The 22848-nt window shown below is 49.0% G+C and overlaps 1 protein-coding gene across 3 annotated transcripts in view; it reads left to right on the top strand.

The window, feature by feature from the left end:
* Positions 1 to 6975, top strand: part of GALNT14 (polypeptide N-acetylgalactosaminyltransferase 14) — a 214802-nt gene extending 207827 nt beyond the window's left edge. For all 3 annotated transcript variants that reach the window (XM_081587436.1, XM_081587437.1, XM_081587435.1), the window contains 2 exons: positions 5080 to 5199; positions 6388 to 6975. In XM_081587436.1, coding sequence (XP_081443562.1) covers positions 5080 to 5199; positions 6388 to 6546 — 279 coding nt within the window. In that variant the 3' untranslated portion in view covers positions 6547 to 6975. The remainder of the gene's footprint in view (positions 1 to 5079; positions 5200 to 6387) is intronic.
* Positions 6976 to 22848: the final 15873 nt, after the last annotated feature.

Raw genomic sequence — 22848 nt, 5'->3', positions numbered from 1 at the left:
CCGTCTCTCCTGTTGGCATCCTGCACCATCACAACCAACAGGCGGTAACTGAACTCTTGGTCTGTGGTCAGCACCGTCTGGACATGTCTGCGCATCACCCTCCACGTAAGGGGTTGCTGTTACCTTCATTTCACAGATGAGGAAACTAAGGTGCAGAGTTAAGTAGCTCATCCAGGTTTGGGGGTTAATAAACAGGCAAGCTAGGATCCTTGCCCTGGCAGTCACTCCAGGACATGCACACAGTATGTACTGAGTGTATTCTCACAGCGTGGGAGGAAAGGACAGGATGGACTGGAAACAAAGACTCCAGAGTGAGTCTAGTGAAGATCCCAACTAAAGAAGGGGAGTGTGTCCCAGACCCTCCCCTGGTCAGAGGGCCCCAACCTGGGCATGGCTGAGCTGTCCTTGTGGGTGGTGAAGCCCCCCAAGCACAGCTGATCAGTGCATCCGGGGGATCCCGCAGCTATGCAGGTGCATCAAGAGGTCAGCTAAACTGAATGTTCACTTGAATCCACCCGTTCATGCCCAACATCTTGTCTGAAGTGGGCTTCCAGGGCATGTCTGATGGACCAGTGTGATGCCCGGTGTGGCCTAAGAGGTTCAAGGCCAGCCCATGGCCCTGGGTGTGCTAGGTTCGGATGCCATCTCACCGAGGGGGTCCCACACTCACAGTCAACCCTGGGCTCTGCTCCTGGCGTTGACCAGAGCAACCGTTGACCTCAGTCTTCCTCCCATCAAATCGTACCTACTTCCCAGAGTGGCTGTGAGGGTCACGTAGACAATGAAAGTGAAAGATCTAGGACAGGAGCACCACTTGGCATTGACTTAATTGTGGCTGCCTAATCACAGGACGGCCAGCAGGGCTGGCTCCCATCCTCTGTTTCTTCTCCGTTGTTTATTCTTCCCCACATGGGGGAATTTTTGAAATGGAAACTTACTACCAGCAGAAAATGAGATGCACTTCTGCCTAAACAAAAACACAGCCCCCTAACTTCTGTCAACTTGGGAATGTTTCTCTGTCCTCACCCAACTACTCTTCCCATGTGTCAGGAAAATATTGTTCACGGGGACTCTGCTCCAGGGGCCAGGCCCTGGGTAGCTGGGTGTTCCACGTGCATCTTCTCATTTCACCTGCACAGCAATCGCAGGAACCATGTCCATACCCCCATTTCACAGATGGTGTAAGCAAGGCTTAGATAGATTCATCAAGGCTACCCAGGTCGTATGAGAGTCTTGCCAAAGCAGGGTTCAGACATGGGCCACCTGCCTCCAGAGACCAAGCTCTTAGACTAGGCTAGGGTTTCTCAACCACAGCACTATTGGCATTGGTATTAGATGATTCATCATTGTAGGGACTGTCTGTGCATCGTAGAATATTTAACAGCATCCCTGGGCCCACCTACTAGCCAGTAATATCCCCAACCTAGTCATGGTAGTCAAAAAATGCCTTCAGGCACTGCCTAATGTTTCCTGGGTAGGTAGCTGGGGGCAAAAGCACCTGAGCTGAGAAATACTACCCTAGACATATTGCTTCTTACCTGCTAGAGGTAACTCTGGACCATTCTAGGGTCAAACCCTGTGCTGAGCCCCTGACTTAGCTTCCTGCCTGCTTCCTTCAGAACTTTGCTTCTTCAAGTATCTCCTCTTGAGAACTTCTTTCCTCTTTGCTTCTCCATCCAATGCAGGATGGTGAGCCCCAGGCTGTGTGCCGTGGCCAGATGGGCATTTACTAGAGAGAGGTCTGCTCCCCACTGACAGGCACTACCATCTCCACTCACACTGGCAGCTCCAGAGGCTTTCTCTGAGCATGGAAGGCCTGCAGGTGGTCCAGCCTGGACCATACCCTTCCCATCATCAGTCCCCATCTTTCAGGGCAGGAGCAAAGCAGTTCAAGGGCCAGGAGGAGATGCTGTCCTCCTCAGCCCCTCAACATCTGTCCCGGAGCGGGGCAAGGCGGCCCACACTGCCTCCAGGATGGCCTCTGGGGTCTTCCCATGGATACGGCTGTCTGTGTGCACTGGGGTGGGGGCTAGGACTTCTCCAGTCCCCCAGATAGAGCTGTCAGTGCTTGGCGATCAAGGCCAGGCCGGGCTGAGCCACCAGTGCTGCCTTCTTGAATTCATTTCTGCCTCTGAGATTCATTTAATAAGCCCATTCATCACCGGCCATTCTGGGAAGCCAGGCAGGCCACAGAATGGGAATCAGAAACCCTCTTCTCACTTCCTGCCCTGCCTGCTCCTGTGTCGTGCTTCCCGTTAAGCTCTCTCCTCTCTCCTCTCCTCTGCGCTCCTCTGGGGAAATGTGAGACTGGATTATTCTGATGCCAGTAAAGCACCAACTAATGGAAAGTCTACGTGATGTGAGGGCTTCGATCCCTGTCTGACCTCCCTGGCAGGTGGTCGGCGCAGCCCCCAGCCCCTCAGTGTACCATGTGTGTTCCTCCCCTAAAGGTATCTGTGGGTGGGGGGTGTCTCGGGGCACAAGGACCACCTCTCCCCACCCTCCCGCCTGCCATCCCCAGCATTTCTGGGTTTTGAAGCCCCTAAGATACTTAAAAAGAAATGCCAAAATGGGTTTCCAGAAATTGTGGTATATGTTAAGTTTTATGTTTAATCCATTAACTTTTTTTAACATAAAAAACACAAAGCCAGTGTATTATAGTGATCATAAGATAATTACAGGGTTTATTTTTAAAATGCTAAATCATGGTTCACTGCAAGCTGTGTGATCGGGTAATAGGACAGAGCGATGAGCCTCATCTTTTTTCCATGTCGCTGTGTGTTTAGCCTCATTTCCAAACAATGCGGGAGTCTAACATTGAGACCAGTTGTACTGTGGGCCTAGGCCAATGGCCCCCGGGCAGCCCTGCCCACAAACACTGGCCCTTCTCTCCCCTCTCCACTGGCCAAGGGATTGTCTGGGCTCACACCCAGGACCTGTGTCCACTTTCTTCATTACTCTCCCCAAATGTTTCGGACCCTAGAACTCACCGCTGAGCCTGATTCAGGCCCCGCGTGGATCTCTCTCCCTGGGTCCATTGCAGAGGATGGACTATGTCCTTAGTACCCACACCCACACCCAGACCCGAGGGGACCCCTTAGAGGGGAGTGACCGTGCGGGGAGGTGCAGGCTGTGAGTTCACGGTGGGGACAGAGGCAAGGTGGGAAGTAAAAGTGGGCAGCCCAGGCTGGGGGCCAGAGCCACGTAGGTTCCCTGGTCTGTTGTGGGGTCTGCAGAAAGGAGGCCTCCACTCATATTCTTGCTCAGTTCCCATCGATGTCAGGTCACCCCCTCCCCCCCACCCAACCTGGGGTGTGACCTCGGTTTCCCTTCTCACAGGGGCCGCTGTTGGAAGCTGGCCAAGAGGAAGAACCTGCTGCCAGCTGTCTCTTGTCAAGGAGGAACTGATCTATAGTTTTAATATTTACAACCTGGAGGAGGGACTCTCAGAGACAGGCATCTTCTCCAAAGATTAAGTTGAATAAAAGAGCCTTGGAACCAGACATGATTCCAGCAGCAGCGGCAACAACAGCAGAGATGCTAGGGAGAGTAGGTGCAGGGGCCACTTCCTGTAACTGACTTAGGGTGATCTCTCTGACTTTACCTTCCTCATCTATAAAAGGGGGATGATAACAGTACCTATCTAATTGGAGTCGCATATTAAGTTAATGTGTGTAAAGCTCCCAGAACAGTGCCTGGTACACAGTAAGTGCTCAAGAAATGTGAGCTGGTGTTAGCCGTATCGTCATGGTTCTGGTGTCACCTCCGTGCATGTGGGTGTCTTCCCCTTTCACCTAACCCTGGAGGAAGGCAAATGGTACGCATAAGATGGTGCTGTTCACAAGGCCAGAGGAGTATTATGTATTTCCTAATGTTTTTATTATAAAACAGTTTTGAATAGATGTAGAACTCGTTGGAGGAGTATGAAGAACCCCCGTGGACCCATCCTAGGCTTCAGGAATTTTCAGTTCACAGCCAGTCTTTGTTCATCTCTATGTCCATCCTACTCCCCAGGAGTACTTTCTGGTCTAGGTCTTTTCCTGGCACCGGTGGCCTGCTATGGCAACAGAGCGTCAGCTGGACAGTGCAGGTGTCATGGAAGAGGAGGGGTACAGCGCTTACTGGGATCCTCTCTGCAGCTCCCCTCGGGGCATCCAATTCACAAATCTTCTCTATCCCATGATGAAGGCAAAGAACAGATGCTATCCCTGTTTTACAACCTGGGGAAAAACTTCTTGAAGGGTCGAGTTTGACAATTATTATGCCAGCATTCCTGCCCCTGATCTAAGAGCTGGGCAGTGGCCCAGGCTGCTTCAGCTGTTGTTTGCTCTCTGGTCTGTGGCACTTGGAACTCATTTCTCATAATGAGCCTCACTGAATGCCCCTTTCTCTTTGCTCATCCTTCCAGTTCCTCAGATCCTCCAGCTGCAGGAGCCCCAGGGCCGAGCGCTGGGTTCTCCTGGAGCACTGGTGTGCGTGCACGCTCTTGGAACAGTTTTATTTCTTGTGATTTCCTTCTTTCCATCCTGCTCTTCTTCCACTCCTCCATCAGAACACCTCCTCGTTCCCTTTGTCCCTCTGTCTGCCTGTTGTCAGAGCTCTCATGTTCTCAGGGCACCGATTTGGACATCTTTTCAAAGAAGAGATGTTCTAAAGACAGCTGCAGGGGATGGGGGAATCCCTGGTCACCTGCCAGGTGGCTGCTTTAAATGTCAAGTGTGGGGAAGAGACACGCATCGAAACAGAGAAACTGGAGGCCGTGATGCTTAGCTGGGGTGTTGTTCAGTCTCCTGCCCAAGCCCAGAATTGTTCCTTGCCTCCCAGAGGTGACCTGCGTGCCCCAGGTTGGTCCCCTTCATTGACGTGGGGGCAAGGACTTCACTGGAGGTGTGACCTGAGAGTCTCTGACTCTTGAGTGGCATTTTCCCAGGTGACCTGTTGACAATGGGGTCCTCCTAGGACCCCCACCCCAGTGCTTCATACCAAGCTGTGCTTATTGTCACACGTGGGCACAGTAGTGTCCCAGCAGGGTGGCTTCCAAGCACCCTGAGGTGACCCTGCCTGGCCTCTTCTCTCCAGATCTGGGCCTTCACCTACACCCAGCAGATCCTGCAGGAGGAGCTGTGCCTATCAGTTATCACCTTGTTCCCTGGCGCCCCGGTGGTTCTTGTCCTTTGTAAGAATGGAGATAAAAGACAGGTAAGTACTCAGTGTGTCCGCCCTGGGAGGTAGCCTCCTGTGGAGGTCTGAGTCTGTATGCAGGAAAGAGAGAGGCTAGTGAGGAGGGAGAGTTGATAAAGAAGACATCCTTCTGGCTAAGAAAGAGGAAGGGAACTCTGGTACCATCTGTGGTGCCCAGGCAGCCATCAGCTGCCATGTGAAAGCCTGTTGACCGCGTCGGACCTCTGCTTGCACGTGTGTCCTGTACTGCCCAGTCTTCCTCAAACGCCCACCCAGGATCCCAGAGCATGCTGGGACAGAAGCTGCAGGGCCACTAGGATAAGCAAGACTCGAACCTCTGCCTTCAGGGGCCTTGCTTGGGCTCTGGCAAGACGTCCCACAAAGTTCATAGCACTCTGGATGCATGATGTGCCTGTGGGGGCAAAGTTGTTGGCTTCACCCAGTTTCCTGCCAACTGGGTCTTTTTTGGTGGGAATGCCCATTTTTATGGCTCACTAGCTATATGACCCTTGGCAGGTTAGTGGACCTCTCTGAGCCTCAGTTTCCTCCTCCGTGCAATGAGGCTGGTGATGTACATCATACAGGGCTGCTGTTTAAAGCAGTTCACTGAGTCATCCATCCATGACACCTGGTCAGCGGTAGTTCCCCCGTACCTGTCCATCCCCTCTATCCTTGTCGTGTGTGGTGAGGTGTGGGATGCAGCCACACAAGACCCGCTCTCTGCTTGGGCCCTTGTGTGCTGAAGCTCTTTGGAGGAGCAGAGATTCAGGCACAGGGAGCTGCTCTTCCACCCCTCCTGCTTCACCACTTGCCCCCCTTCCCCTAGCCACTCTCGCTCTCTTCTTCATGACCGTGCGGATCCCGAGTGTGGATCATTTCTTTAGTTGCTTCTGTGACTAACTTGCTTCACATTTTCTGGCCTAGTGCTTCGAAAGTTATTGCCTTCTAATGAGTTTTCTTAGCAAACATATTGATTTTGCTTTTACTTTTTCTAATCCGATTTTTAAAAAAGCCAGCAACAATACCTGGTAAGGCAATTAGTTGCAGCTTTCTTCCTCCTTGAGACCATGAAGTCAAGTCTCTGAATGACCCTAGCCCTCTGGTGTCAACATTTCTGATTACACTGGAACTCCTGATACTGTTGCTAGGACCCAGGGCCTTAGTCGGAGAATCCCGCTTAATCCTCTCCCCTCTCCGTCTCTCCAGCAATGGACCAAGACTGGCTCCCGCATCGAGCACATGGCGTCCCACCTCTGCCTGGACACAGACATGTTTGGTGACGGCACTGAGACTAGCAGGGAAGTCGTCGTCAATCCATGTGAGTCCTCACTCATGAGCCAGCACTGGGACCTGGTGAGCTCTTGACGAAGCGCTCGGAAGGAGCAGGGGCCATGGGGCGGCACTTCCCTGGGTGAGATGCAGACTGGAAACCAGGCGGCACGTGGCCGTATGCTTAGCAGAAGCCCTGAATGGGGAGATGGACGCAGAGCTCCCCCCCACACCGCCCCCCAGGATGCGAATGGTTGTCTCAGGGAGGATGCAGGCAAAGATGCAAGCCAAGAGGAACTCGGAGACAGATCCCCGTGTTCTCAATGCCGTTAAGTTCCAGTCCTGGCCGGGTGTGCCCCGGAATGGTGTCTGGAGACAGAGATCTGATGGAAAGTGTTGATGTTTGTCCCCTGTCTTACAAAAGAGGCCAGAGAAGAACAGCCTTCCTTGTCACTAGGCCAGGACTCCAGTGAAAGATGAAGAGTGGAGGTTGTTTTCAAAACAAATAAAAGAACCTTAGACGTTTTGTCTGTGTGTCTCTTCCTTTGTTTCCACTTACGTTAGCTCAGAGCTAGGTTAAGTTCTCCTTCGAATTGGGGCGTGGGGCTGATGGGGACTCGTGGATGAAGAGGAGGACAGGGAGATGGAGACCTACACCACCGACAGGCTATGCAGCCTTGAAAAGAGATGTAACTTCTCTGATCCTTCATTTCCTAGGACGTCAAGTAGTGGGGTTGCAGCGTTTCCTCCCGGGGGAGGCATAGTCTCTCTTACCCAGGGATGCTGCATCTATTTAGGAACCCCAGGCTCTGCCTGTGGAGACCCTGCTGCCGTGGATCCAGGGCAGGATCCAGGCTCCTCCCTGGCTGGAATCACTGCCCTAGGCATCTCTGTGGGCCCGCCCTTATGACTTTATAGTCTGTGGCTATTGGTTCAGGGGTTTCTTCTGCTAACAAATCCCCAGTGTGGTTTGGGAATTGGTTCTGTGGTCGTCCATTCTTAGTAACTAGGGGTTTAAGAAAAGAACAGACCCATATTGTTTCAAAGTTCCCAGAATATGCCTGTACATTCTCAGCCAAGGTAAGTTCACTGCATGCCAATTAGTAATGGTCTTAGCTGTCTATCGCCAAGTAAAAATGACCCCAAAACTTAGCAGCTTAAAGCAAAGCACATCTCTGATCAGTTTCTATGGGGCGCAGTCTCACTGGGTCCTCTGCTTCAAGCTGACTTCAAAGGTTGCAATCAAGGGGTTGCAGTGGTTGTTGGTTCCTCATTGTTGGCCCAAAGCTGCCCTCAGTTCCCTTCCATATAGGCCTTTCCAGCCCAGCAACGGAGCCAAGCAAGCCAGGAAGGCAAGGGTGCCGGCAAGACGGAAGTGACCGCCCTTTCCAGCCTCATTTCACAAGTTACTTTCCATCACTTGTGCCACATTCTGTTTGAGAGAAGCAAGTCATCGGCCCAGCCACACTCAAGGTGAGAGGACTTCACAAGAGAGCTGGTGCCAGGAGGTGGGGGTCACTGGGATCTGTTTTAGAATCCATCTTCCATCTTACACGCTAAACAGGTGTCTGTCTCCCCTTCATCCAGAAAGCCTTCAGCAATGCTGTTTCAAGCTCCTCATTATAAAATTTGTTCCTGTGGAAAGTGAAGGGCTGAAAGTACACACCCAGCATCTCCACTGGTGACTGGATTTGTTTATGCTTTGTCTCCTATTGCCATGTTTAGTTACAGTTTGGCTCTTTTATGGGGCTGTGTCACTTCCCACTGTGGAAAGGAGATGAGGCCACAGTAAAGACATTTATAGAAGAAGGTGTTCTATTGGCTCTTTAAGCTACGAGTCCGTGGGGTTTAAACCAGGCTTGCAGAGAAGAAAGAACAGATAGTTTCACCAGCGCCCTCTCCCTTAAGTCAAGGGAGCAGATTCTACACTAGAATAGCTAAAGGAGCTGGTGCTGTCCTCGTCTGAGTCCTTGTCCCCCTCCATATCTGTGCCTATCTGGGACTTCCCTGGCAGCAGGAAAACTGACTCGTGCCTTGCTTCCGCTCCAGCACTGGGCCAGACACATCACGCTCTCTGTGAATGTCTTCCTAAATGGTGATTGGAAACATTATTTCTTGTCCAAGATCAAGTGCCATTACTTTTTTACTCGCCCTGTAAAGTCACAGTGTAGGTGACCATAGGTCTCTCTCAAACACCCAAGGACATAGGGAAACAGAAATGAAGCCCTCTATCCCAGAGGATTGCCAACATCCAATGGATCATCAAAAAAGCAAGAGAGTTCCAGAAAAACATCTGCTTTATTGACTATGCCAAAGCCTTTGACTGTGTAGATCACAAAAACCTGTGGAAAATTCTTCAAGAGGTGGGAATACCAGACCACCTGACCTGCCTCCTGAGAAATCTGTATGCAGGTCAAGAAGCAACAGTTAGAACTGGACATGGAACAACAGACTGGTTTGAAATCGGGAAAGGAGTACATTAAGGCTGTATATTGTCACCCTGCTTATTTAACTTCTATGCATAGTACATCATGAGAAATGCTGGGCTGGATGAAGCACAAGCTGGAATCAAGATTGCTGGGAGAAATATCAATAACCTCAGATATGCAGATGACACCACACTTATGGCAGAAACTGAAGAACTAAAGAGCCTCTTGATGAAAGTGAAAGAGGAGAGTGAAAAAGTCGGCTTAAAACTCAACATTCAGTAAACTAAGTTCATGGCATCTGGTCCCATCACTTCACAGCAAATAGATGGGGAAACAATGGAAACAGGGACAGACTTTATTTTTGGGGGCTCCAAAATCACTGCAGATGGTGACTGCAGCCATGAAATTAAAAGACGCTTGCTCCTTGGAAGAAAAGCTATGACCAACCTAGACAGCATATTAAAAAGCAGAGACATTACTTTGCCGACAAAGGTCCATCTAGTCAAAGCTATGGTTTTTCCAGTGGTCATGTATGGATATGAGAGTTGGATTATAAAGAAAGCTGAGCACTGAAGAATTGATGCTTTTGAACTATGGTGTTGGAGAAGACTCTTGAGAGTCCCTTGAACTGCAAAGAGATCCAACCAGTCCATCCTAAAGGAAATCAGTCCTGAATATTCATTGAAAGGACTGATGCTGGAGCTGCAGCTCCAATACTTTGGCCACCTGATGCGAAGAGCTGACTCATTGGAAAAGATCCTGATGCTGGAAAAGATTGAAGGTGGAAGGAGACGGGGATGACAGAGGATGAGATGGTTGGATGGCATCACTGACTCAATGGACATGAGTTTGAGTAAGCTCCAGGAATTGGTGATGGACAGGGAAGCCTGGTGTGCTGCAGTCCATGGGGTCACAAAGAGTAAGACACGACTGAGTGACTGAACTGAACTGAGCAAACATTTTTTTAAAATCTCAGCTGCTTGATGTAGCAGAAAAGCTTAGTCTCTGGGTTACCTTCCTCTTCCTAGTGAAAGTCTCCAGGATGATAACAAAGACTCTGTAGAGGATCTGGGGAGTAATCTGCTAATGGAAATACCAAAGGTTCACATTTGAGCTGCAGGGTGTGCATCATAAGGCCTCCTTAGTGGAAAGCAGAATTTAAAAACTGATGCAAATAGCTGCTTATAAATAGCTATATCACTGTTACTGTGTAGGGTTATCCAAACAGCCTCTCTTCACTAAGTTGATACTGATGAAGCCAAAGTAAGAGTAATTTGTGATTTAAAAGCAAGAATAGCAGCAGTTCCAAAGCTCCACCAATTCAAGACAAAGCTGATGAAACCCGAATAGGACAGCAACCTGCCCCAGTCTGAGATGGCTGCATCCTGCAGTTATACAGCAGAGCATGTGTGGCCAAGCTTTGCCCCGAGGCCAGGCCTTTGGGTGGGTGCTGAGTTAGAGGCCTCAGTCAACCTGATTATTGAGCTTGAATGTCAGATTTCAGGAACTTGGAGAGTTCACTTTGTGGGCCCCTGGTGGTTGTAAGTGAACATTTGTTAAAGATACAAGTGTATGAAAACAAAAGAGACCCCTACTCTTCACATTTTCCAGGCTTGGAAGATTGAGACCTGAAACTGAGATTGAAGAGTCACCACTCTGGAGCAGTCTCATTACGCTGCCAGGTGAGGAGGTGACTGGGTGTGGCAGAAACCCCTCACCAGGGATCACATCTGGCTAATGCAGACAGATGTGAGCAATATGCGCTCCTAAGTAAATGGTGTGGTGTGTGAATTAAATGAAATTCATGCATACATTTTACACATTTATGCACTTGAGAGAAGCAGGGGCTTCAGGCACTCTCTAGTACCTGGATTAGAGTTGGAGGGATGATGGTGTTGAGTAGATGGGCAGAAATGGGAGTTTTTCAGTAGTTCTGGGGTCAGCATAGGTGGCCAAGCCGGGTGCCATATTGAATCTGAGGCTCACTCTCTTGGCAGCTTCTTTTCTTATGTGCTATGTGACTTCTCTGTGTGAGCCCATCTCAGCGGGCGTCATTTTCTCTGGGCTGTGGAAGTATGCCTCGGGGAAGGGTCAAGTTTGCCTCTGTTGGTTTCCATTGAATTCAAACCAGTTTGTACACTGATTTTTCCTATTGTGGTTTCCACTGAAGATGTGGAACCCCACATCTGAGTTTGGCACAAGCTTGGATTTTGATCCTTTGCAGATTATCTTTTCTTTACCTCAATTGTCCTGCTTCTCTGCCAACTGGTAGGTAGGTGGGGTTTATTTAGCTCTTCTGAAGCTTCCCTGGCGGCTCAGGATGGTGAAGAATCTGCCTGCAATGCAGGAGACCTGGCTTCGATCCCTGGGTTGGGAAGATCCCTTGCAGAAGGAAATGGCAACCCACTCCAGCATTCTTGCCTGGGAAATCCCATGGACCCAGGAGCCTGGCAGGCTACAGTCCATGGGGTCGTAAAGAGTCAAACATGACTAAGTGACTAACACTTTTACTTTCTAAAGCACGCACCTAAGTGTAGGGTCTCAACTCTGGCCCCAGCTGCTCATGAAGCTTCATATGCGCCTCCACTTGGGTGTTGAAACCACAGCCCTGGTTATAATAGATATCTGGCTTCAATTCCCTTTTAACTCTCATTCACCATGCTGACTTTGAATTCCCACTCATTTTCAGAATCTGGAATTTCTCCTTTCTTCCTCTCAAATGCAGCTGTGATTTCAAATTGTTTTATTGTATTTTATCCAATATTTATATGTGTTTGTGGCAGGGAGCTTCCTGTGTCAGCTCAGACCAAAATTCCTGAGTGCTGTAATTAGCCGTCAACACTGTCTTTCCCACTGGCTCTGGGACCATATCTTAGTGTAGACACTCCATAAATTTCTGCGAGTGAGTGAAAGAATAAGCCAGTGATTCTTTAGTACCACTTCCTAATTACCTCCTGGCTATAGCTACCAGACATTAGAGTTTTCAAAAGACAGCAAAGGCAGAAACGGAGGACTGAGAAGACAAATTTATAACAATGAAATCTTGTTATAATACACATAGATTTAGGGATCGTGCATATTTTACTTCATAATGACAGAGTTTAATACTGAAAGTCTTAACTGGAAAGAACTATCAGTAATGGAAATCTTTAATACTGCAGTGGAGCCTGGCATGAGAGACTCTGTTCTCATAAACTCTGGGGGATGGTGGTGGGAGGGTAAGCGGGGTGCACTCATGTCTCCCCTGCAAGCATCTCAGGTATATTCACCTGGCATCTGGTAACCTGGGTCCCGCTGGCCTTCAAGGAGAGGCTCACCTTTTACCTGCACTCCACCCTAGTCTACCTGCATGGGAGATAAGCCTCCTCCCTTTCCCCACCCCCTACATTGCTCCTGGAGACAGTGCCCTGACCTCTCTGTTCCCTTGGCACGTGATGGCCCCTGGGCAGCATCTGGCACACAGAGGAGCACAGCGAAGTGTCGCTTGAGAGGTCTGGCAGCCTCGCACACGTGGTGGCCTCTGGGACGTCTCCCTCAGTGGGTGGGAGCCTCCACCCCCAAGCACACAGCCAACCTCCTGAGCTCCCCGGTGGTCTAAGGTCTCAGGCAGCCCAGCTCAGATTAGCAAAATCCCCAGCTCCGAGCGCTTTTCCATTTGCCATGGAGCCGACTAATTTAATGAAGCCGTCACAGAGCAAACCTCAGGGCTTATTGGAAAAGGACTCGAGCACGACATTATTTCACAGCAGTAGATTGCATCATTTTCATTTCACAGCTTTCCAATGGGAAATAATAAAACAAAATTACAAACATAATGAAGAAAGAAAGGAGAAAGAAAAAAAAAAAAAACCTTGGGTGAGAGCTGCATCCTTTGTGCTATGAAAGGGCTGGCTACCTTATTCATTGGAGGCAGTAGATAGTACCTGGCTTCGCTCACAGGAAGGAGTGCAGCCCAGGATGTTCCACCTGCTGCTGAAGATAACAGGCTGCAATAAGTCACTGCCCAGCGCAGCGAGGAGCCCGGAGCACCCTTGCAAAAGGCTCGCTCGGTGGCCTGAGAAATTCCAGCCTCCAAGAGCGCAGCCCTCCTGGGCCAGCCACAGTGCTGGGGTGAAGGGCTGCTGCTGGTGATGGCCAGGCAAGGTGTTGAGGCATTGGCATGCCCTGCACCTCCCTGCCCTCTGGAAGAGAAAGTGGCAGCACCAATGGGGCTTCATTCATCCCCAGTATGGAGGAAAGACTAGGTCCCTTCCCCCTATGAGCTGAAAGCCAAGGGCTAAACAGGCATCGCTGGAGAGACCAAGCTCTTGCCAAAGCTGTTCTCATTTACCACACTTGAGGTGTAAGAGTAGGGGAGGCAGCTGGCTCAGCTGGGCCTTTTATTCCATTCTGCAGACCTGTCCCGGGCTTGAGGCGGTACCTGTCCCCGCAGCCAAGAGACTGAATGCCATCCATCCAGAGCCAAGTTCCTGCCCTGCCTTGTACTTTTCAGTTATTTTCATAACTTTCTCCTCAGCTAGTGGAGGGGTTTGAGGTCCCCCTCTTTCCCCCAGGACTCACCGCCTCCCCTTGCTTCTCCTCCCCCTCGTCTTTGTCGACCCCTCCTTGTGCCTTGACCCTCCTCTCTTCTCGCTCCTACAATGAAGACTTCACCTCTGCCACCCCCTCCCCATTCACTGAATAGTGTCCTGGTTTCTCCTACCCTGACATAAAGAAAAAAGTCTTCCCTTGAGCCTGGTCCCCCCTTTCTCTTCGTCCAGCATGCTCCTCTAAAACACAGTAGCTGGTACCACAGACTTGGGTTCAGATCCTGGTTCTTCCAGTTCCCAGCTGTGTGACTAGGGGCAAATGACTTAACTTCTCTGAATTCAATTTTTCTCCTCTCTACATGGGCCTAATAGTTGTGTCTATCGTACATGTTTATTGTGAGATTAAATGAAGTGACTCGTGCGATGCTCTCAGCACAGTGTCAGGCACATGTTATATCAAAAGGTGTCGGTTGTCGTCATAGGCCTAATTGTGAGAACCAGTTTCCAGAGCAGGGCCTGGGAGTGGGGAGGGCTGACCCTCACTCCTCGAGAGGTTACTTAGAAGTCAAACGGGGGCCTGAGACCCGCTATGGGGTTGTCAGGAGAACCCTTTGACAACTTTGCTCTTTGGTTCCGAATTGGTGATGGGCCAGGAGGGGAGGAAGCCGAGAGGAGCAGCCAGGACAGTGAGGGAGTGGCAGTCCCCCCGCCGCTTCCCCCACCCTCGCTGGTCTTGGCCCTTCGTTGCCTGCAGTTCACCATTTGCCTTTCCTGGTGCTGCCTCACCCTGTGTGTTCACTGTTCACGCATGCACACTGACAACTTGTCACCCATGTGCTAGGCCCCATGTGTGCCATGGCTTGTGCACACATGGTTGCACAGCGCCCGTAGTGTCACAGGCAAGGACGGGAGACAGGCATGTGAGTCAGACCTGGCAAAGAAGTCCAGCCTGGTCCCACACCCCCTGAAGCCCCCTCCACCCTCACGGTGTGGTCATGCCACACCCCCAACACCCAGGAACGTCTCCAGCTTGGCTTCCAACCCTCTGTTTGAATCTTCATTCTAACCTAAGAGTTCAGCTCTCATGCCTGAACTCTGCCCCTGTTCCCTTGTCAGCCTGGCCCTGGCATGCCCTTTGGTTTTAGTGTCACCCCAGACGCTGTTGGACACTGTGTCCAGCGTGGCTGCCAGTGCTCAGTGCCCCCCGGGCTTCTGCCTGCCTTCTGGTGGGGTCCCCTGCTCCAGGAGTGGGGTCTGATCTATCTCACCACACGGGCTTCATGGGACACTCAGTTCTGAGCAAGGGGGTAGGATGCTAAGGGCCCAAAACAATTCAGACAGAATGTCGCATCTGAAAAAAGGTTCCAGTAAAGAGCTATGAGGTTCAAAGGAAGAAAAGAGCCCACGTGATATGAACTTGAAACATACCTGAGACTTCAAAATGGTGGACCCAGGGACGTGTGCTGGGTGGTAAGAATAGCCTGAACAAAGCGCAGAAGCAGGAAAGGATGGGCCTTTTTCAGAGAATATGGAGCAGGTCAGCTGCTGGTATAGAAGACGTGGAAGAGAGCAGAGAGCTGGGGGAGGGGGGCGTCGGTTAAGGCCAGAGAGGGGGCTTCCAATGCCAGGCAGAAGATGCTAAACTTAACTGAGTAAGTACTTGTGAGCTACTGAAGGTGCTGGAGCAAGGAAGTGACATTGGCCAGGGTGGAAGAGGAGGAAGCCGGATGGCAGAGCTGGGGCTAAGATGGTTTGGGGATGAGATTCTGTGAAGAGGGGCCTAATGGAGATTCCAGAAGTAGCCTAGGGAGAGGATGAGGCCTGAGCTATGTCGCTATCAGTCAGAGAGGAAAACAGACAACAGTTATGGGAGATTCTAGCAGTGGACGCGGGAGGGGAGGAGAAGAAGGAAGAGGAGATGGAGCAAGGCGGGAGAAAGGCCTTCATGTCAGATGGATTCTGCTCTGCCTGCTGAGCAAGTGCCTTCGTGGGCCCACGTTTAATTGAGTATTGGATAACCAGGCTTAATTATTTAATTATAAAACATTGCAGATACAAAAGAAGACTGGTAGCATAGCAACTGCTTACACAGTGATTCCTCTGTGCTTGGCATTGTTCTAAGAGCTTTAAAGAATTTAACTTAGTTAATCCTCCTGATAATAGTAGTGACATAATATAATAACAGCTATTACTATCTCCGTCTTTCAAGAGAGTGACTTGAGAGCCAAGAAGGTTAATAAGCAGTGGAAGTGAGATTCAAGTCCAAGAAATACACTCCAGGGTTTTGGGATTCCAACCACAGGACTGTGCTGCTTCTCACTAGAGGGACAGAATAGCAGACATGCCTGTCCTCATCAGAAAGAACGGGCTACAAATGCACGGAAGTCCCTCGTGCACAACTCCCTAGTGGGCTCACTTTTTTTCAACTAAGTAGTTCTACATCTTTAACACCTGGTGAGCCACGTTGACCCTCGGATTCATGCATCCATCAGTCATCCTCTGTGAGATAGGGTGGGTGAAGGGAATTAGTGTTAAGGGAGTTATAATTATTTTTATTTATTTATTTGACTACCCTAGGTCTGAGTTACAGCATGCAGGATTTTTTATCTTTGTTGTGGCATGTGGGATCTAGCTCTCCGACCAAGGATCAAACCTGGGGCCCCTGAATTGAGAGCACAGAGTCTTAGCTACTGACTACCAGGGAAGTCCCTAAGAAGCTATAGTTATGTGCCAACTATATGGTTTGGGCTCTGCAGTCACTGTTTTGTGGAATGCTGACAGCATCCCATGAGGTAGGTTATCCTTCGATTTTACATATGGGGAACTTGAGTCTCAGAAATGAAATAACCAGTCAAGGTTGCCCAACTGTTATGTGGCAGAGCTGTCTGCCTCTTCTCAGTGACCATGCTGCCTTCAAAGCACAGCGATTCAGCCCCCAAATGCAATGATAATCACTCAGTTCAGTTCAGTTCAATTGCTCAGTCATGTCCAACTGTTTGCAACCCCATAAACTGCAGCATGCCAGGCCTTCCTGGCCATCACCAACTCCCTGAGTCTACCCAAACCCATGTCCATCGAGTGGCTGATGCTATCCAGCCATCTCATCCTCTGTCGTCCCCCTTCTCCTCCTGCCCTCAATCTTTCCCAACATCAGAGTTTTTTTCAATGAGTCAGCTCTTCACATCAGGTGGCCAAAGTATTGGAGCTGCAGCTTCAACATCAGTCCTTCCAATGACCATCCAGGACTGATCTCCTTTAGAATGGACTGGTTGGATCTCCTTGCAGTCCAAGGGACTCTCAAGAGTCTTCTCCAACACCACAGTTCAAAAGCATCAATTCTTCGGCGCTCAGCTTTCTTCACCGTCCAACTCTCACATCCATACATGACTACTGGAAAAACCATAGCTTTGACTATATGGACCTTTGCTGGCAAAGTAATGTCTCTGCTTTTTAATATGCTGTCTAGGTTGGTCATAGCTTTTCTTCCAAGGAGCAAACATCTTTTAATATCATGGCTGCAGTCACCATCTGCAGTGATTTTAGAACCCCCCAAAATAAAGTCTGTCACTATTTTCATTGTTTCCCCATCTATTTGCCATGAAGTGATGGGACTGGATGCCATGATCTTAGTTTTCTGAATGTTGAACTTTAAGCCAATGTTTTCACTCTCCACTTTCACTTTCATAATCACTAAGCAATAAATATTTACTGGACACCTGTCATAAGACAGGTGCTATGCCAGGAGCTGGCCACTGACCTTGCCCTCAAGGACAACAAATGAAGGACAGAACAGAGTTTTATTTCAGAGAGAGTGGAGGATGCAGGGGTAGAGAGTAGGGGGGAGGGTCAGGAAAGGTGTACGACTCAGTGTGACCATGGCTGTAAGAGATCCCTTGAAGGCAAGGAGCACAGAGGAAGGGATGGGAAGGCTTGGCAGAGGCTGGGATGGCTGAGTTGTGAGGCCAATGGGACTAGAGGAAGAGAAGGTGGGATTACAGACCCAGGAATCCAAATTTGCATCTCCGCACTGTCTCGGAGCCCCTGGCTCAGCCCTAGCAGTCATGGAAGGGGGGGCATTATCCTTATGAACTTCATTGAGAAGTTGGAAGACAACATGGGATGGAAGGAAGGCTGAGGCATCTCCTAGGAACCGCTTTCTGGGCCCTTCAGCAGGAAGGACTCGGGGAGACTAGGTATCCCCTCTGCATCCCCATGATACCTTTTGTCCCCATAGAAGGCTCTGTGTCTCCAGGCCCTGGTGTGGGAACAGCACCCGCGGCACAGCTAATGCAGCACTTACTCCGTGGTCTGCACGGGTACCTGGCCCCTCAGCCTCATTTGTTTGGATGCTCCTCTCAGGGTACGTGTTGAATTGAACCACCTGCATGGACCAAACTAGACCTTCCAGGTGAAGCTGCTCCCTGGTTTAGTCCCATATCCCACCAGCCAGGCCAGCATCATAGACATGTTTCTGTCCAGAACTGCCCCTTGCAACATCAGCAGCACCGACAGGCTGTAGTTGGATCATGAGGCAGATGAAAACCTCTGAGGGATAGTCAGGGGCCTCTGCCCTGAGGCCCTGGGGACTGACAATACAGACTCAGCAGGGGCTTCGGAACACTCCGAACTGCCTCGAGGAGCTCCAAGGTCTTCGAGGACCATTCAGCCACCTTGAGCAGGACTGGCCCTTCTAGAATGGCAGGGCAGTGGGCCAAGAGCCCAGAGGGGTGACCACTGACCTCCCTCCCCCATGCAAGTGGCTTTGGGACATCCAGACTGACTCAGCTTCAGGGTAACGGCCGACTGTGAAGTGATGCCTGCGAAGGGTGTAGGAAGGCCAAGGTTGGCACCAGCAGTCGTGTTCCAACCACAGGACATAGTTCAGATTCTAGAACCAGAAGCTCCCATGTGGAAGCATCGGCTGGGAATTGGCGAGGCCGAACCTGAATTCTCCAGTATGAAACAAAGTCACTTCTAGGGGAATAGGTGCGATTACTGGTGCCTCTTCTCTACCCAGTCGAATCGCAACAGCCCAACTGCATTGCCTTGGATTGTGTATTCTCATGACAGAAGGAAAGAAAAATCTAGCATAGTGAGCACAAAAGAACTTTGAAAGAGCATTTCTAATCCAACTCCAGCTTCTTGGCAGGCCTGTCCCCAAATCATAGCAGCCATTTGTTTCTATTTTTAAATGCCTTCAGAAATCACTCTTAATTTGCTCAAATCAAATCAATACTCAGTGGTGCCTACTTTGTGCAAGAAGTCAGAGTTTGCTGAGGCTAGGGTGAAGTGAAATGCCCTTCCCCACCTGTAACCAGGCTTCCCAGGTGGCGCTAGTGGTAAAGAACCCACCAGCCAGTGCAGGAGACATGAGACGCAGGTTCGATCCCTGGGTCGGGAAGATCCCCTGGAGGAGAGCATGGCCACCCACTGCAGTATTCTTGCCTGGAGAATCCCCATGGACAGGGTAGCCTGAGGGGCTATGGTCCATAGGGTCGCACAGATTGGACACAACTGAAGTGACTTAGCACTTACGTAGGCACGCCTGTAACCACCTTGTGAGGAAGGTGGCGTTTGCCTCTGTTTGCAGAGCAGGAAACTATGTTTCAGAGCAGTGCAGTACCTTCTCCAAGGACACACAGCAAGTAAGGAGGGTGGGGGTGGACAGGCAAGGCTGGACCCACCTCTTTCAACTCCAGATCCCAGGCCCCTGTTCTCTTTCCTTTTTTTTTTCAAGAAAGTCTGACTTTAAAAATCTAATCAAGAAAAACATGAAACTGATATTGTATATGGGTTTCCCTTGTGACTCAGCTGGTAAAGAATCTGCCTGCAATGCAGGAGACCTGGGTTCGATCCCTGGGTTGGGAAGATCCCTTGGAGAAGGGAAAGGTTACCCACCCCAGTATTCTGCCCTGGAGAATTCCATGGGCTGTACAGTTCATGGGGTCGCAAAGAGTTGGACACAACATGATATTGTATATAGTGTCACTAAGGAGTTCAAAATATAGCATATTTTAAAAATTGTCTTTTTTGTTCATGATGAGGAAAGCTAAGATGTGATGACTAGTTTGGCTGAAAAAAGATCCAGCCCACTGAAAGGCTGGGCCAGCTGTCTATGTCATTTTGTAAAACTCAAATTTATATTTGTTAATTAATTTTTATCAAAGTAATACTTCAAGTAATGTTTACATACAGAAATCCCCCATTCTACACACACTCCCATCCCTCACATTTCCATGGCTTCCCCCTGGCATTTACCTCTGTCATTTGAAATTATCCTGCTACTTCTTGAAATACCAGTTTCAGACATTATCTATTGACTTTGGGCCATGGTAGATAAGGATTTCATTTTTCCACACTGCTGCCCACATTTCTCTCCTTTTATCCCTGTGACATATTTTATAAAATAATTTTTGGCAAAGATAAATAATCAGCCCTGACACACTGAGCCAAATGCTGAAATGCAACCAAACTCCTTTCTCATACAAACTCTCGTTTGCCTAGAATTAATAATTGCCTCATTTGTTGTCAATTTACCTGGTTTCCTGTGAATATTTCACCCTTTCCTCAATTTTTTCTATATGTCATAATAATACTTTCCATAAATTCAAACAAATCCTCATTTCCTTGTTTTCTTTTGCTTTGTTTTCCTTAAGAGTCTTCACTTAGAAGCCCTCTGTTCAAATGTTCCAACATTGATTTCATTGCATGCTGCTTAGCAGACATGCTGGGAACTTTTTTCTCCAGCCTTTAATTTTGGTTCCCCTCTTTCCTAAGTCCTATATCTTCTTATTTCTTAATTTTCTCCATTTTATTTTTTTTGACTGGACAGCATCATAGAGTACATTCCTAAGAATGGGTGCATTGTATTTTTTTGTTTTGAATTTGTACAGGCATACTTTTATAGTTGTAAAAAGTCTTTATTCTACTTCACAATTGTTTTTTACTTTGGTTTTGTATGCAAACCTAAGATGGAAGTTATTTCCCTTCTGAATTTTGAAGGCATCACTGTCCAGAACTGTGAAGGGTCAAGTTTTACACTCATTGGAAGGTAGCAGCTGGCTGTCCGTTTCACCAGGACAGCATATTACTCACAGCAGTGGGAGAAGCCAGAATATCAGCAATTTTTGCACCTATTCTCCTAACCCCAGTTCTCATAGAGGGCACAAAGAGGACCGAAAGACACCTGCATACACAGGCAATGGTTGTGTTACAAGAGAGGAGCCCTGAGCTTAGGGAATCCAAATCTTTTATAATGGGTGTGCCTCCCTTTTGCTCTGGACAGAAACACTATATCTTCCAAAGCTGTTCACTCTTCAAATATGCTTGGAAAGGTAGTGCATCCAAAACAGAGGGCAGCTGGGGCCTCTCTCATCAGACACTCGGAAAGGCGAGAGACACATGGCAAAGTGTCTCCTTGCCTCCCAGCTTCCCCCACTGCTCCTGAGCATCCACTGACATCCACGCAGCCATTGTCTGTAGTTTGTTTCACCCTTGAAAGCCCTTGGATCATCTTCTAAAATTTCAAACATCAGCTTGGAGACTGTTATATCCTACTTTTCTAGAGATTTCTCTATACTATCCCTTTGATTATTAGATGGTCTCCTTCTCCTTTGTACCCCCACATGGAATTCTCTATTTTTCTTTGGATTTATTTGCCTTGTCATTCAGGTTGGAGGATTTTCAAGTTTCCAGTGGTCTATAGATGTAACAGTATCTTTAAGAATGAAAGACTAAAACACCTGGTAATTCTATCTATGGCCAGGGCATGCCACCTGCTGGGCTGAACCACAGGGTAATCAAGGGTGATTTGGCCTTTTCATTGGGGGGCGGGGTTCCCAGTTGTCAAAATCAGTAGGTGTTTGCTCTTGGCTCTTGATAGTTTCTCTAGAAAATAGTCTATTGGTTTCCTACCTGGGAGATTTATGCGAGGCTTGGCTTTCTGGAAGTAAGGCAAGGGAATAGAGCTGCCACATTTCAGAGAGCATGTTTATGAAGGAAAAGAAATAAATATGTTTGGTTAACCGATGCACCTTGACCCTATTGTCCTCACGGTGGTCCTGCCCTCATCCCCAGCCTCTGAGGGGCCAGGCCTTAGCTTAGAGCCTGAGACTCCTCTTCTCACATGGAGGAAATTATAATGCCTGGAAATGGATCCAACCAACAGGATATACGATTCAGTACTTCCTGATTCATACTGTGCTCTCATACAAACATTGTCATTCTTTATGGGTCTTTTTGAAGGGGGATGTCTGATGTACTGTCCTGAAGAGAGAACCTGGGATCCTGGTGGTGGTATTTCCTCATAGAGCTTTCTTCAGGAAATGACTGTTTTCCTTTTTCTCTTTATGTAAATTTACCCTGGTTTCTTGGAACCCTTCTTTTTTTAAAATTTTCTTCACTAAGTATTTGTAAGCTCATCACGCCTACTTTCTGAGCATCTGGTCCACATGCCTTGAAGTCCTCCTGCCTCTTGGTAAACCTTCATCAAGCGTTTGAGTTTCAAGGTCATTGCTGTGAGGAGGGCTTATTTAGCCATCACGGGGTAAGCTCACGCACTCACAGAGCAGAAGGCCCATCATCTCTTCCGAAAGTGTGTCTGATTTACTCCATCAGAATCTCCCCGGCTCTGGAACCTGAAAATCTGTATTTTGAGAAAACCCCCAAAGTGATTCTGGGGCCCTCCTAGTTGACGGGGTCTGCACACCCTTGCCCTATGCAAGGAATGCCTGAATTTCGAGCTGTGAGGTCCTGGGCCTCATGTCCCTAAGTCAAACTGCCTGCCCATTCCAACCTCTACCAACCCACTGCCCTGGCTGGCCAGGGCCTAAACCCCAGACCTTAAACTCTGCATTCCCCCTCAGCTGTGGTCCTCCCACCTGGCTGTTCTCCATCCTCACACTGGCCTCCTGGACTCAGGAGAGCTGATTTGCCGTTTCCAGAACTCATTTCCTCCCTTCCCTGTCATCCATCCACCACCACTCTCTGTGCACCCAAGTCCGATATCTTGCTCACTCTGCCCTGGCCCACCTGGATCTGCCTGAGCTCTGGGTCCTGTAACTAGAAAGGATGCTACTGGGTATTATGCCATTTGGTCTAAAGAACACTGCAGACGAAGAGCACTGAAGAGGAAGTGATGACCTTAGGCTGGCATCTCAAGGAGGTACCACACTGAAATGGGATTTCAGCTGGACCTTTAGTGGAAGAATATTTCTGCATATTCATAGAGGAAGGTGAAGTCAAGTCTAGGAAATTCTTGTCAAATGCCCTCCTGCTATTACAAGTACTACTACTACTACCACTATTCCTGCTGATAATCATATATATTATCCATGAATCTCTATGATAAGCTCTGCATATGTGTGTATGTGTATATGTATGTATCATTTATATATATTACTTGAGACTTTTGACAACCCTACAAGGGAGGTGTGGTTGTC

This window comes from Giraffa tippelskirchi, chromosome 4 (genome assembly GCF_054371585.1).
Source record: "Giraffa tippelskirchi isolate mGirTip1 chromosome 4, T2T-mGirTip1v1.2.pri, whole genome shotgun sequence".
Lineage (NCBI taxonomy): Eukaryota > Metazoa > Chordata > Mammalia > Artiodactyla > Giraffidae > Giraffa > Giraffa tippelskirchi.
The sequence above is the reverse complement of the archived record's forward strand: the minus strand, read 5'-3'. Positions and strand labels throughout refer to the sequence as shown.